Source organism: Temnothorax americanus, unplaced genomic scaffold (genome assembly GCF_048541705.1).
Source record: "Temnothorax americanus isolate GAGA-0224 unplaced genomic scaffold, ASM4854170v1 Scaffold25, whole genome shotgun sequence".
NCBI lineage: Eukaryota > Metazoa > Arthropoda > Insecta > Hymenoptera > Formicidae > Temnothorax > Temnothorax americanus.
This window is the reverse complement of record NW_027509391.1, coordinates 2,492,101-2,505,709: the sequence shown is the minus strand read 5'-3', so window position 1 is coordinate 2,505,709 and position 13,609 is coordinate 2,492,101. Positions and strand designations below refer to the sequence as shown.

Genomic DNA, 13,609 nt, shown 5'->3' with positions numbered 1-13,609 from the left:
TACGACATAATTTGTAGAGCGTAAAAAAAGCTTTAAAATGAGCTCCGATTCGACCTTGTAACTTTATTAGAAACCGAGTTATCGCGGAAAAACCATTTTTTCACATTTTTTACTCCCGTAAAAAAAGCAAGCGGGAAACAGAGGTCGAAAACTTGAGATTAAGCTTTTCTTGAGCCCCCCAACACCCCCCAAAAGAAAAATCCTGGGTCAGAATTATGTCTTTTATAATCCGTTTTTTTGTACATAGTGACTGGACTATGAACTTTATCATCGCGCCGGGCAGCGCATAAGCCTAATCAATTTCGTGCGCTTGAAAAGCCGCGCGTGCGAATTTTCGGAACCCGCGTGAGCACGGCCGCTCCGCGAACCGCACGCGGGAATCGCGGAACAATGCGTTGGTCGGCTATTACGGGCCAACCAGCTGGACAACCAGCGTTAGCTCGTGAAAGATATATATATGTCAGATTCTCTTTCAAAGTCTCTCGCGAATTATATTGATCAAAAGATTCGGCAGGTCCCAGATAGGCACAATCATTAAATTTTATTTTGTTCATAATCGCTTTTATAATCGCTTATATCTAACATTTGATTTACTTATATTTAACATTGCTCAGATTATATTTTTAGTTGTTCCTTTCTCACGCAGTATGTAGTATATACTATATATTACATACTCTTTAATGAGATAATATTAGTATATTAAAATCTCATTAAAATTATAAAATTGTTATGTGTCCAGCGGTAAAATAGCTCATATTGTTTACATATGAATTACGAATACGCGTAATAGAAACGAGGATCACCACTCCAATACGCCGGGGATGTATTTGTCGATCAATTTCTCGTAGTAGGGCCACAGTTTCTCGACGTCCGGAACGGCGCCGCTCTTAGTATAAAGATCAAATTTGCTGCAAAAATTTTTGCATCGAATTAATCATCGATGTAGCTTTTTAAGCTTTTTAAGCTTTACAATATGATACAATTTATATTCAAATTTGATTATAAATTAGGTAATTGTTATATAATGTGTGATAATTTAATATATAACGAGTTTAATGTGGATTTAGTAATTTTTTATCTCTCGCTCTCATATTCTATTGCAATCTAAATTATTTACATTTAACTTACTTAAATTCTGTGATCCATTTCAACATGTCTATATCTTCCTGGGTGCAAAAGTGCATGTAGTCGCCGCTGGCGTGCCAGGGGTAAAAGGAATGGTAACGAATCATAGCCAGAGCCTCCTTCGGCAATTTGCTCTTGTTGTGTATGAGTAAACGGTACATGTATTCGTCATGGCCCCATGACATCGTCAGATTGGTTATTCCGCACTTAGGTTTGTACATGCCGTATTTTGTACTGCAACAAAAATATCCTCCTATGTAGGTGCAATAATCCAAGTACAATTGTTTAGTTACGACATATTCAGATTATCTCCGCACTCTCTTCGCCGCTCTAAAAGACTATAAATTCTACGATCAGCTCTGCATTCAAATTTTTCTTAAAATATAAATGTATTTTCCTTACTCACATAAATACACATCACGAGTCACGAACTTTGAAAAAAAATAATACCTTTTTTATATTAGATCTTTTTATAATATCTTTTAATAACACAAATTTCCGTTATCAAGAGAAAAAACGAAGAAAACTGGGACGTACTTGTAACGAGGGTCTTTGCCATCGGGATTATTGTCAAAGCTCGTCGCTCTGTGAACGATGGAATCACCCCAGGCACAACCGACAGGGAATGTGTCACCCACCACCGCCCACTGGGGTTCTCCGTAAAATGCCATCACCTGCAATGTACAATTATTTGTTACTTGATTATAATAATATATTTGTTGTTAGCGTACATCTGCTGAACCCAACAAACATGGGGTAGCCATAAAATCGTAAAAAGAAATAAAAGAACGAGTTTGGAAATGTACTGGAAACAGTAACCAAGTCTGCTATAAAGGCGTTAAAAAATAATAAACCGAAAATAGAATCGTGGAATTTTAAGATGTGTACACTAGATGGGTATTACAAAAAAAGGAAAGAATGCAAAAAATATTGTATAAAATGCGTTGGGATTTTTAAAAGAAAAAATGTAATAAAGGAGGCAGATAGGGAAAGCGCAGCGGGACATACCACGGTTTGGCTAGGAAAAGATTGACCGTGATTGACCGTGTCGAATGCTGTTTTAAAGTCAAGAACAATAGCGAGCTAGATCCCCTAGTTCATCAGGGATTTAGAAAACAAACTCTCTTAAATACAGAGTCGAACATAGGTTGAAGTTCTGTCGCGCGCGCGTGCATATGCTACTAATCCGCACTGATATACAAGGATGACATTAATATTGTTGAAAACAGCATTCAGCTGTCTGAAGCATATTGTGCTCAAAGAGTTGGGAGGGTAATAAAAGAGAAATGAGACGAAAAAGAGAAAACGAGAGTCTTAAAAATTAGAAAAACAATGGATTGTTTTCAAGAGGATAAAAATATTATATAGTATTCAGTTCACAAGTTATTTAGAAAGAATAGAATCTTTTACTTTACATTATTTCAAAAGACAAATTTTTTTGGACCTCCTGCTTTTTTGAAGCGTACCCCGTCTAAGTTATTAAAATAAATCATTTATCGTATGTATTCTCCGTGTATTCTCAGTTTTATATTTATATCTATTCGATGTATTCTCTTATAGAGCTTTATATTTCGTCTCACCTTGCCGAGATCGTGAATTAAGCCGGTAAGATGGAACCAGTCTAGGTCCGGATGCTCCTCCCTGATGGATTCCGCAGTTTGGAACGCGTGAATGATATTAGGCAGGTTCGTGTCCGGATCACTCTCGTCCACGAGATCGTTCAGTTTAATCAAGGCTTCTTTCGCCGTCATTTTGGCTTTATCAAACCGAAGCCAATATTTCATGCGAGCTGTCGGAAGAAAAGTGATTCTTTCACTCTCTTACCTTATCCTTATCTTTCTAATTATATCCGGAGCAAATTTTTAACGCCAATATAATATTTATCGCCAAATATAATTATATATAATTATATATAATTTTTTTTTTTACTAACATTTGACGAAGTCAACGGTTTGATTGGTGTGCATATTTAAGTAGGTTTTGCGGATACGTTCCTTGATGGGATCGTCGGAATCTTCATCGAAATTGCGGAATTGACTTTTCAGTTTCCCGGCGTATATTGGCTCAGGTCGAAGCTGCTCCGATGGGTCCAGCAGCGCAACATGGCCATGGCTTTGTTGCTGTAGGGAATTAAATGTTTAACAATCCATAAAGAAATCTTGCTTCCGATTACTTCCTATTAAAAAATAAAGAATTATTGCGTTTAAAGAATTATCACGTATTTTGTGTGACTCTTTTTTTTTATTGAAATTGCAACACGAAGAAATTCTCAAGACACGTCTTTATTATTTTATATGTATGATCTACTTTACAATTATATATTTATAAAATTGTATTCTTCATATTTTTTACAGTTATACTTAAAAAATTAGATTTTTAAGTATTCCTGCTTTTGATTTTTATAGTTTATATTTTATACCTTCCGTTGACATAAACAGATGTATTGTATGTAAAAATATATAGAATCGATAAAATGTGTTACAAAAAAATATAATATAATAAGTCACCTAGTTTTGCGCTACTGAATATACTTTATATTATACTTACGAATGAAACGGAACGAACATTGATAAAAATTCATGTTAATGAAGTGCTTTTCCTATTCGCATGAAGAAATCTATGGATTTAGTTAGATTAATGACCCAGTTAGATCAATATAGTTACAAAAACGTTATGTAAAAGTTTCTATATACCTTCAAGTAAAGAATGAAATAAAAGTACATCCTTCATTGAATATCCTTCGCAATATATTTTTTGCCTTATGATCATGTAATGGTTCTCATTTATTATACGTATCTGTGTGTAATGAAAATTATAAAAATTGTAAAAATTAAAAGAATTTTAAAAATTACGTTGCAACATTCGATGCTTTTTACTACACAAATATATGAGGTGGGACAAGAAATCGGCACTTTTCTGAGATTAATTGAAATACTGCGTTTTCTTTGTATCGTTTTACTCCGTACAAAAATAAATTATTTGAAAAGAGAGATTTTTCAGATCTAAATTTATATGATCTTTTTTATCCCTAAAAATGTAGAATGCGCTCCTAAAAGTTTAACGATCTGTTTCAACAACACTCAGTATTCGTAGGATATCCAAATTCATGTTTTTTTTTGTGATTACGAGGTGTAACGTGAAAGATTGTGAAAAAGAATCCATTGATATGAAAATATCTGTCTTCACTGTGCGTCAATGCTTTATCTATCTGCATATACAACGGACTATATATTTGTGGAAATTTTACATATGAGATTTGTGACGCGATCAAATTGTGATTAACTAATATGTATTGTGCAATATAGTGCATTATCGGTCTCTCTTTTTAAACATATCCTGTCTGAAAGAGAAGAAATTTCGCGTCTGCGCGACAATTTTTTAATTACGAATTTACATGAAAAAGCAATACAGAGCGACACAATAAAATTGTTAAATTTATATAAATGTTTAAAAATAAGATAATAATTTAGTCGACTGTGTATAAGCAAATGCGTAACGAAGAATAAAACTTATGAAATAATTGCTAAGATTTTTCGCAAAGTAATTTTACTCGCGTTATACTATTAAATCTTGAGTTCTCCGAAATTCTCTCAGAAATAAAGTCGGGATATATACATATATACTTACAACTGTCGTGGCGGACATTCCGTAGCTGTTTACCGTTCACTGGCGAAAATGCAACTGCTGTCTGTCTTACCCTGCATAGAACTCCGAGTTAACTTATAAAGTCGAAGACAATTCACCCTTGATCCCCGCATCGCCTGATGGTGATGGTGGTGGTGGTGGTGATGGTAGTGGTTGTACTGGTGGTGGTCTGTCTGGTGGTAGTGGGTAGTGCCACGGTCACACAAGCACAATGGTGTCGAATCACATCACCGCTGCCTATCGCACCCTCCCCTCTCCCTATATTCCACAATTCCGGACTATTGTAAACACGAGTACCGCAAACGGAATGGATTACTATAAATTTTTATCCGATACCGCAATTTACAACGTTACGCGTTTAAATTGGTTAGCGCGACCTGGCGTTTGATGTCACGCGATAAAAATTGTTAAAGAGCGCTTTCAGATTCTGGCAAAATTTCCATCAGAGTGCAATCAATTCAAGAGCTTTCTTGGAAAAGTAAATCCATTAAAAACAAAATGTGGCAATTATCGCGATAATGTAGAAATTGGACCGAAACCGATGTTGAAAGATATCACTTATCGTCAGACGTGAATGACGCTCTTTGTGCAACGAAAGAAATCATGGCGCCGCTCTACGAGCGCTTTGAAAAAAAATTTACGATTGGGATTTCTTTATTTTAGCGATTTGTTTTCAATGAATGTCTTGTTCATATTCGCGTCTGTGCGACAGATACGCTCGGCAATTGCAAAAGGCGGCGATTTTCACAATAACGAGAGAGAAATAATATAATATAATAATTTATTGTAATAACGATATTCTAAAAAGCCGAGTAAAAAGCAAGCAAAGTAAATGATAAATAAAGAAAGCGCTTTAGAATGCCTGATAATTTTTAACAGCTTTTGAAGAAAACTGAACGACTTAGCTCTCTTTTCTTTTTTTAAAGATCGCAGAACAAAATAAAACAATGAAACAAATAGACGCTAATAATAGCACACCTAAAAATAAATTTCTAAATTTCCACTGATAAATCGGCCATGTGTAACAGTGACGCACATTATAAATAGTTCGTTAAACCGGATTGGCTTGCCGTGATGATCGATTGACACGCGGCGCAACCGACGTGCGAATGATGTCAAATGTATAATATAATTGTTACCATTCCGCGGCAAATGGATTCAATTGCCGCGCGTTTATGGGTTGCGCGTGTTGCATTCGAATCGGTTAAAAATTCGGCTGCCGCGTGAAAATGCGAAATAACGCGAAAAAAAAAAAAAAAAAAAAAAGAGAGATGGCGTTTGCATTCCACCATTCGAGAAATAGTATTTGCAACGTGCTCGGTGCGTGGAAATATCCAATTCGATAACCTTTGCATGATATTGCATAATGTCACCAGCCTCACACGATCAAGAAATTTTTTCACCACACACATTCGTATTATATTATCGCAATTTTTGCAAATCATCATAACATTCACAACCTTGTTTGTTTTTTTAAACATATTTGTCTTGAAATAATAGTATTTTTCATGCGCAACCTATTTCACACAGTGTTAAAAATTGATTTTGAAAAAAAAGAAGGAATTTTTGTACAATATAAATATGTATAATATAAAACATTGAATACATATAAAGCTCAATTTTTTATCGGACATCTTATCCCTCCAAACTTTTCCTTTTATATACATGTGAATAGTTGGAAGAAAATCGGGGACAGGAATTCGATAATTAGTTGAGCTCACAGATAAATAAGCGATTTCGAAAAATGATATCGGAAGAATGCGTAATGGGAAAACAGAAAGATACACGTGTAAAAGGCGCGAGAGGTAGACTACAAACTGAAACTCACAAACACTGAAAAATTAAAGAGTAAATTCTTCATGTTTCTTGTTGACAAAAGGTGTATCAAATTTGTCACAATACGCGATTATAATATACGTTATCTGTAATAGCATATGTGTATATATACAACATTTCTTGATGTAATCTTATTTAAATAAAGCGAAGAAACATCAAGGCGAGCTGGAGTCCGAGTGGCTCGTATTGCTCTCCCGCCGTCGTGAATTGTGTCGGTGTCTGTGCGAGGGACTGCGCGAACGGGATCTGTGCCGCGAGGATGATTTCTTGCTCTTCTTGGATCTGTGCGAACGGGAGGAACTCGAGCTGTCGTAATTACTGAAACATACAGGTGCAGTTCACGTTTAAACAAACGAAATACTTTTAACGAGATTTTAGGTCATAATTCAAGAAATAAATAACGCAGTTTAAAAGATAATATTTTAAAAGCGTGACTATAAGTGTAACTACAAACTTAGCAATAAATTATTTTAACAGAATGCAAGTTATAAAATTTAGCTATAAGCAAATAATGTAACGTAATTACAATGGGTACGCATCTCTGAATAAAAATTAAAAATTTGAACTTTATACTGTTATTTTTACTGCACCCAATTTTAAAATAAAATAACTTCAATTACCTTCGATGAGAACTTTTCTTTTTCTTGTGCTTTTTGTGCAGTTTGTGCCTGTCCGTGCGACTTCCGCTCCGACTTCTGGAACGTTGTCGCGATCTCTTGCCGCTCAAGTCCGCGCCTTTCAATCGATCCATCAGAGAATTACCGCACATCTTCGTATCTTGCGAAGATTTGTCTTTATTATCCTCGAGGGACGGCGATGGCAGCGAGTGTATCTCGTCCGAATCGTCCTTTCGGGAATTTGGATTCACCGTGGTAGAACCGGTCTTGAGTGCGGGCGTTTGGATATGGCTGAGAAATATAGCGGCTCTCTTTTTTCTCTCGAGCTGCAACTGTCGTTCCCTGGAAAGTAATTTATCCCGCGCGGCCGCTGCCAGCTTATCCTTGATCCTGTCCTCCTGCGCCTGTTTATGCCTGATCTCTTTTTGACAATCCTCGAGTATATCGTCCGTCAAATCCACCAACTCTTTGTCATCGCTCTTCGGTTTCTTCTCCGATTTCGGTGGGTCTTTGTCCCCAATGGCAATCGAGAAATTCGGATCGGCTGTGCTATCTTCGGGTGAACCGGGCTTGGAATTAGCATCCTTTTTATCACTCTCCATCTCTTCGTCGCTCTCTTCCAACGGTAAAGCATTCCTCTTCTCGATTACTGGGCTCTCTCCATCTTTTGGTTTTTTGATGGAGAATGATACAGTGGTGATCTGTTTCGCCGATCCCGTGCTCTGCTTCACCTTCGTGTCGCCGCCGTTCTTCTTCTTCGCCTGTATCATTCTCACTCGCTTCTGCACCTCCTCCATTCGTTGTTGCTTCTTCTGCAGTTCCTCCAGCTTTTTCTGCTTCTCTTCCTGTGGTTCCTGCTTCTGCAACAGCTGTTCTTCTGTCAACACCTTCGGATTTATCGCACCCTCGTACACCGTCAGCTTGTGCGCGTAGTAACCATGGTACTGATGCGACAACTCCAAGAAATTGAATCTAGAATCCCCCTTGTTCTTGACAATTGTCTCAAAATCGCGTCCATTCTTCGCCACGTAACTTGCCATCTTGTCGATGATGACCTGAACTTCCGCTGGTGGCACGATAAAAGATGGCCTGCTCAATGGTTTTTGGGCAGGTATCCCGTACGGTACCAACGGCGTAGGTGTCTCCTTGGACGATACGGTTTGCGTCGTGGCCGTATCGTTTAGCATGGTTGGCATGACGAGTTGCGAGGGCGATTGCATTTGTCCATTTGACCCGTATATAACCGGACCATGTGAGTACTGCATGGGGGTAGGATAAGGAGGATAACTCTGAAAAAAGACATTGTAATGTAATAAAGAACAATGCAAATAATAAATCTAGGACTCTCGGTAATAAAATCAATAAAATGGGGTTGCAATTTAGGCAATTGAGAGTGCAATGCGGTTATTAATGTGTAAACTTATAAGTTATAATTTACATAATAAACAGTTGCAAAATAAACGTTCTGCTGAACGTGGCCTTTAATAATTTACCAAGTTAATGAGGAACGTTTCGGCTCTGTTTTGAACCATCTTCAGCGTAGTCAAAACATTAAAAAATACAGTTATGTAAATATGAATTTTTTCGCGTTCTCCCATTTGATCAATAGTTAATTTGATCAATAGTTTGATCAATAAGTTGCTTTGAAATTGGAACGTTACATTGCATGTTGGTAGTTAGTTGACTAAATAATCCCTATTATAATGTGGTAATCAACAAGAAGATAAAGATACGGATATAAGTAAATGAACTCACTATTTAGTCATAGGAGCGCGAAGGTTTAAAGACATGGAATACGAATGATATAATTTGTCACAGAAGAATACATAATAGTCAAATTACGTGCCAAAGTTTAAAACAGATGTTGAGTCTATAGGCGGTTATCAAATAATACTGATGTTACAGAGAATGAAGGTTAGCAATACTAGAGGTAAAATAAGTCATTATAAATACAAGTCAAAAGTAATAAAACGAAATAAATAAACCCCACTTTATGAAAATAATATTAAAATGTTCTTCAATGTATCCTGCTATTAACATGATACTATTAACATGATTATACCTGTGGTGGCACTGGGTGATAGTATCCAGTGGACGGCATTGCCTGCATCGTCGGGTCTAACGCTTGCGGTACCTTGGACGGTGGTGGTTTCCCTGTGATCTTGTTCACGAGCATGGAGTACGCGCAATCCGCCGACGGCTTATATTGTATACTTGGTATACTAGGTGCCTATAAACGGAAAGAATTTTCTTATAGTTCTGCATTTAGCTTATTTTAAATTAAATATCCTCTACGGTATCCATCCATTAAAGTAAAACTGGAAATACAATATATCCGGGATGACTATTATAGCTACGTTATATCTACAAACGCAAACTTTAGAAGAATAATTTAAAAAGATATCAGAAAAATATTTCAAAAAGCATATTTTTTAAAAATATATGATAAATATTGTGATTGTAAATATTTAGATATAAAAAAATCATGAATTTAATAATTGTATTATAACTTAAAAATTTAATTATATTTGATTCTATTCACTTCATCATTTCTCTAATAACAAAGTGATAAATAAATAATGCGTTTAATACATTTTTTGGAATATTGCACGCACGCAGAAGGAATTAAAAAGAGTTTTAAATGGTGCAATAAATGAATAAATAAAAATATATGAGAATAGGTCCAATGCATACCAAAATCAGCCCTGGAAGCAGAAATATTTGACACATAAATTAGTGTTGCAGAGTAATATTAACGTTTCATCCTATTGTGATCCGTGTGAATATCGAAATCGCCATTCTTAAAAATAATTCAGTGTGGTCCAGCTAGGGATCTTCATATTTTGAATTACCCCGAATGCAAAATTCTTCTGCACGAGAACGCAGGGACCGCTTATGCATTTTTAAGAACAGATTAATGTACAGCGTGCAAAGTGACAAAATGTACCGTGTGAAACGTACCGCTTCGATCTTGGTAAGCGACGACGCGAGACTTGGATGCAGGTACGGTTCGTCATCTTGGTCAGACTCTTCCTCAGGTTCTAGCATTGAAAAAAAAAAAGATAACGATGAGACATCACGCACACATCTCAAGATCATTAAGGTAGATTATGCATAGGTTACCAATTAGAGTATTAACAAAAATTTATGGCAATACTTACGGCAAGAAAAACTAAGTAGAATCAAAGTAGGTGTGGGTAATCAAATCCTGCTTTATGTCGCTTCAATTACTTCAACTCAACTTCAATATAATTACTATAAGGCATCGCTTGTTATAGAAAATGATATGCATACCAGATTCTTCTTTCTCAGGTTGCTTTTCGGGATTATATTTTCCACTCTTGATAGCATCGAGGACATATTTGTAATACTGATGGAGCGGCTCGTCTATCGATAGGAACGCAAACTGCGGATTGTTTGCCTGTTTCGTCTTTATCAAGATTTCCAACTGGCTTCCGTGTTGACTTATAAACAGCGCTGTTTTCATTATAATGGCATTCAGTTTCTGCGTTTCCGGCTAAACATTCGAAAAAATTGACGTTATCTAATCACATTATCTAATATCTACAAATACAATAAAACAAATACAAAACGACATCTTACCAGGACCATTCCCTCGGGAAATGGTTCCAGTTCGGGAGGTGCCACGAATGCCTGATCTTCCTCTTGAGAGCCCTCCGATTGTTTCGGACTCTGAGACTCTTCGCCGGAAGCTTTATGACCATTTTCATCTTCGTTGTAATTATATCCCACTTGATTGTACGAAGATTCGGAGTCCAGTGCTTGATGCAACCTCTTTATCTCCTCTTCTGCAATGCGAATTCGCGATTAAACTCTGGTAACGTGTACGAAAAGTATAATCAAAACGTTTTTGGGAAAGAGGATACGTTACCATGATTCATGGACTCCTCCGCGTCGTTGTTGTAAAGGGACCGATACCGCTCCTCGTCACAAAGTTGCTCTACTTTCAGTTCTTCCTCGGTAAGTATCGTCCGCTGATCGAAACCACCCGATGGTGGCTCGTGAATCCGTAAGTCAGCCAGAGCCCCTCGTCCATCGTATCTATACACATACAATACAACCGTTAGAGGAGGAAGACGATATCGTTTTAGGTGTTTTGATGTACAAGTTGGCCACGGCATCTGGAAATATTAAGTCAAGAAGTAAGTCCCACCAGAGCGATTTCTCTGAAATAGAACAGAGCTAAATAAAGGACGCCTCGAGTAACGTTTCTACCTGTTCTTGCTTTTTCATTAAAATATCAACATACCGCGATAACGACAAGTATATATATATATATATATATATATATATATATATATATATATATATAACCATTTTAAGTAACAATTATCTCGTTACCGTTAATTTCTAAATTACAGCATTACATTCGATTATGTTTATTTTAAAATTTACAGACACATATTTTGTCTCGTTACATTTACACGTTGTATACGTTGTATATCGTCGCTGCAGATTAATTTGAACGTACATGTGCACATGGAGAAGAGCAGAAGAGCATGAAAGTCCATACAACTATATAAGCTTGCGAGTAAAAGTAACAACGGCCTGCGCGCCGCCCCGAGGAAAAGCCGAGTCTAATGTGCCAAATACATACCGTGCTGAGCGGTCGTATAAATTACCTACAACCGTCAGCCTTGTCCGTTTGTCTCTCAACGCCGTGTCTCACCTTGCTGCTGCACAGACGGCCAGCCACAAGCGTCACGTCTCACCGGAGCACCCGCGTGCAGAGCGCGTAAATCGCGCTGCCACACACTGCGCGTTTCACAGCCGAGAGAGAGAGAGATAGAACACCTGCGGAAGCCTTAAACAGTCTCCAGTTTGCTTTATCCAGAGATTAACGATGAGAAGGGGGGACCCCGCTTGTTTTTCGCTTCTAAATGCAGGACTTGGTTTTGATTTTTTGATTTTTTTTAATTCGGTTTTCGAATTTGGTGGTCTTAGTTTTTTTTTGTTTGCGGTCGAGGTCAGTCGTACTTTTACGTTTTTCGTCGTCGGGGAAACGTAAAAACGGTGCGTGGTCATTATGCATGAGAACAAATATCCTAGATGAGAAATTTGTCTAGGTTAGAGAAACGGACCTGTCTATCCTCAAAGTGTTATCGCCCATCCATGGTATCAAATGCTTTCCCTGATCAATCATTTTCGCCTTGTCATCATCGCGAAATAATTTGCAGCTATATCCGAACACCAACAGCTCCTGCGGTTCCTCGTCGCTATTCTTTTTACGCAGAATCCCCGAGTCTACCATCCACCGTTGGCTCTTCGACGACGCCATTTTCCCGACTGCTCTGACTCCGACTCCGCTTCTCCGCTACTCCGCTCGACGGTCGCCGTGTATATATAAGCTTGGTAAAGCGAGAGAGAGAGTCAGCGAGAAGAGGAGGAAGGGAAGGGAAGGGGAACGTGATGAATCGCCCCCGCTTCCGGGATGCGCGCGCGTCTGCGCGTCTAGACTCTGGAACGCCAAGGAAAGTTCTTTCGCATTCATGGATATCCGTCGTGTTCAAACTTCGCGCCGTTTGGACGAATCCGACGATTATCGCTTCGATAAATCATATACCTGCCTAATATCCGGAAGTTGGTCGCCAGATTTATAATATAAATATTTGAATTCGCGAGCTCACTTCGGCCGGGTTCACATTTCGCCAAATTCCTCTGCGCGAATTGAATTTCTTTCCTTTTGCGTCCCTCCCCTCTTTGATTAACAGTTGAATTACCGTGTAATTCTTTTTAATAGACAGAACTTGCCGTACTGCTAATTAAATATGCTGCAACGAATCGATAATTTAATAATCGATAATGTAATGCGGATATTCGACAGCGATGAAGATATATACAATCGTGTGCAACTTCAAGCGGAACATTTTATTCCGCGCCTTTCAATTCCGCGTGAAGTTATTGACGAATCATCGAGCAATCGCGCGAAACGTCAAGTTCACGTAAAACTTTTTATAAGTACACGGAGATAATTTTCTCTTAGAATTTACCCTGAAATCATGGTATAGTTGTGGGACAACATTGTATACCACCAAGACTTTTATGCGAGCTATTTTGATTTTAATATATCTACCATAACAAAATATTAATATCTATTACATTAAAATATAAAATATGTTTGAAATTTTACTAAAATATATCTAGCAAATTTCAATAATTTTTCAAAATTTACCAATCTGCTTGGTAATTTTTATCACGTTTGTAAAATGTCTTTTGTATATTTTAGAAATTCCTTGGTTGCCAAGTTGTCCCAAGTTTGTAGTAAATTTAAAGATAAAATATAATAAAAAATTCTCTCCGGCCGGGGTATCCACAATCAGATCTAATTTCAAAACCGTCTTAAGTAATATTTTAAGATGCTAATA

At 37.3% G+C, this 13,609-nt stretch overlaps 2 protein-coding genes across 5 annotated transcripts; both read right to left on the bottom strand.

The window, feature by feature from the left end:
• Positions 1-522: 522 nt before the first annotated feature.
• On the bottom strand, positions 523-4,912 carry Miox (Myo-inositol oxygenase). 2 transcript variants are annotated; one of them, XM_077408895.1, is made up of 7 exons: positions 4,753-4,878; positions 3,819-3,921; positions 3,059-3,245; positions 2,706-2,914; positions 1,663-1,799; positions 1,129-1,359; positions 523-908 (listed from the first exon to the last, which is right to left on the bottom strand). In XM_077408895.1, the coding sequence occupies exons 2-7, from the start codon at positions 3,846-3,848 to the stop codon at positions 800-802; spliced, it is 903 nt and encodes a 300-aa protein (XP_077265021.1). In that variant the 5' UTR covers positions 3,849-3,921; positions 4,753-4,878; the 3' UTR covers positions 523-799. The 2 variants fall into 2 exon arrangements, with proteins under 2 accessions (XP_077265021.1, XP_077265022.1); XM_077408896.1 differs by lacking the exon at positions 3,819-3,921 and having other exon boundaries at positions 4,753-4,912.
• A 1,689-nt stretch (positions 4,913-6,601) lies between these two features.
• Su(w[a]) (suppressor of white-apricot) lies at positions 6,602-12,569 on the bottom strand. 3 transcript variants are annotated; one of them, XM_077408891.1, is made up of 9 exons: positions 12,326-12,465; positions 11,914-12,038; positions 11,116-11,285; positions 10,827-11,032; positions 10,518-10,740; positions 10,185-10,264; positions 9,286-9,453; positions 7,227-8,512; positions 6,602-6,924 (listed from the first exon to the last, which is right to left on the bottom strand). In XM_077408891.1, the coding sequence occupies exons 3-9, from the start codon at positions 11,123-11,125 to the stop codon at positions 6,762-6,764; spliced, it is 2,136 nt and encodes a 711-aa protein (XP_077265017.1). In that variant the 5' UTR covers positions 11,126-11,285; positions 11,914-12,038; positions 12,326-12,465; the 3' UTR covers positions 6,602-6,761. The 3 variants fall into 3 exon arrangements, with proteins under 3 accessions (XP_077265017.1, XP_077265015.1, XP_077265016.1); XM_077408889.1 differs by lacking the exon at positions 11,914-12,038 and having other exon boundaries at positions 12,326-12,569; XM_077408890.1 differs by having other exon boundaries at positions 11,116-12,038.
• Between the last annotated feature and the right edge of the window lie 1,040 nt (positions 12,570-13,609).

What these genes read in the sequence shown, in the direction of transcription:
- Miox (XM_077408895.1), bottom strand. Translation starts at nt 3,848, where the DNA reads ATGTACTTTTATTTCATTCTTTACTTGAAG. An exon ending in TAATTCACGATCTCGGCAAG is followed by an intron (nt 1,800 to 2,705) that starts GTGAGACGAAAT and finishes TGTACATTGCAG; the next exon opens with GTGATGGCATTTTACGGAGA. An exon ending in AAATGGATCACAGAATTTAA is followed by an intron (nt 909 to 1,128) that starts GTAAGTTAAATG and finishes AAATTTTTGCAG; the next exon opens with CAAATTTGATCTTTATACTA.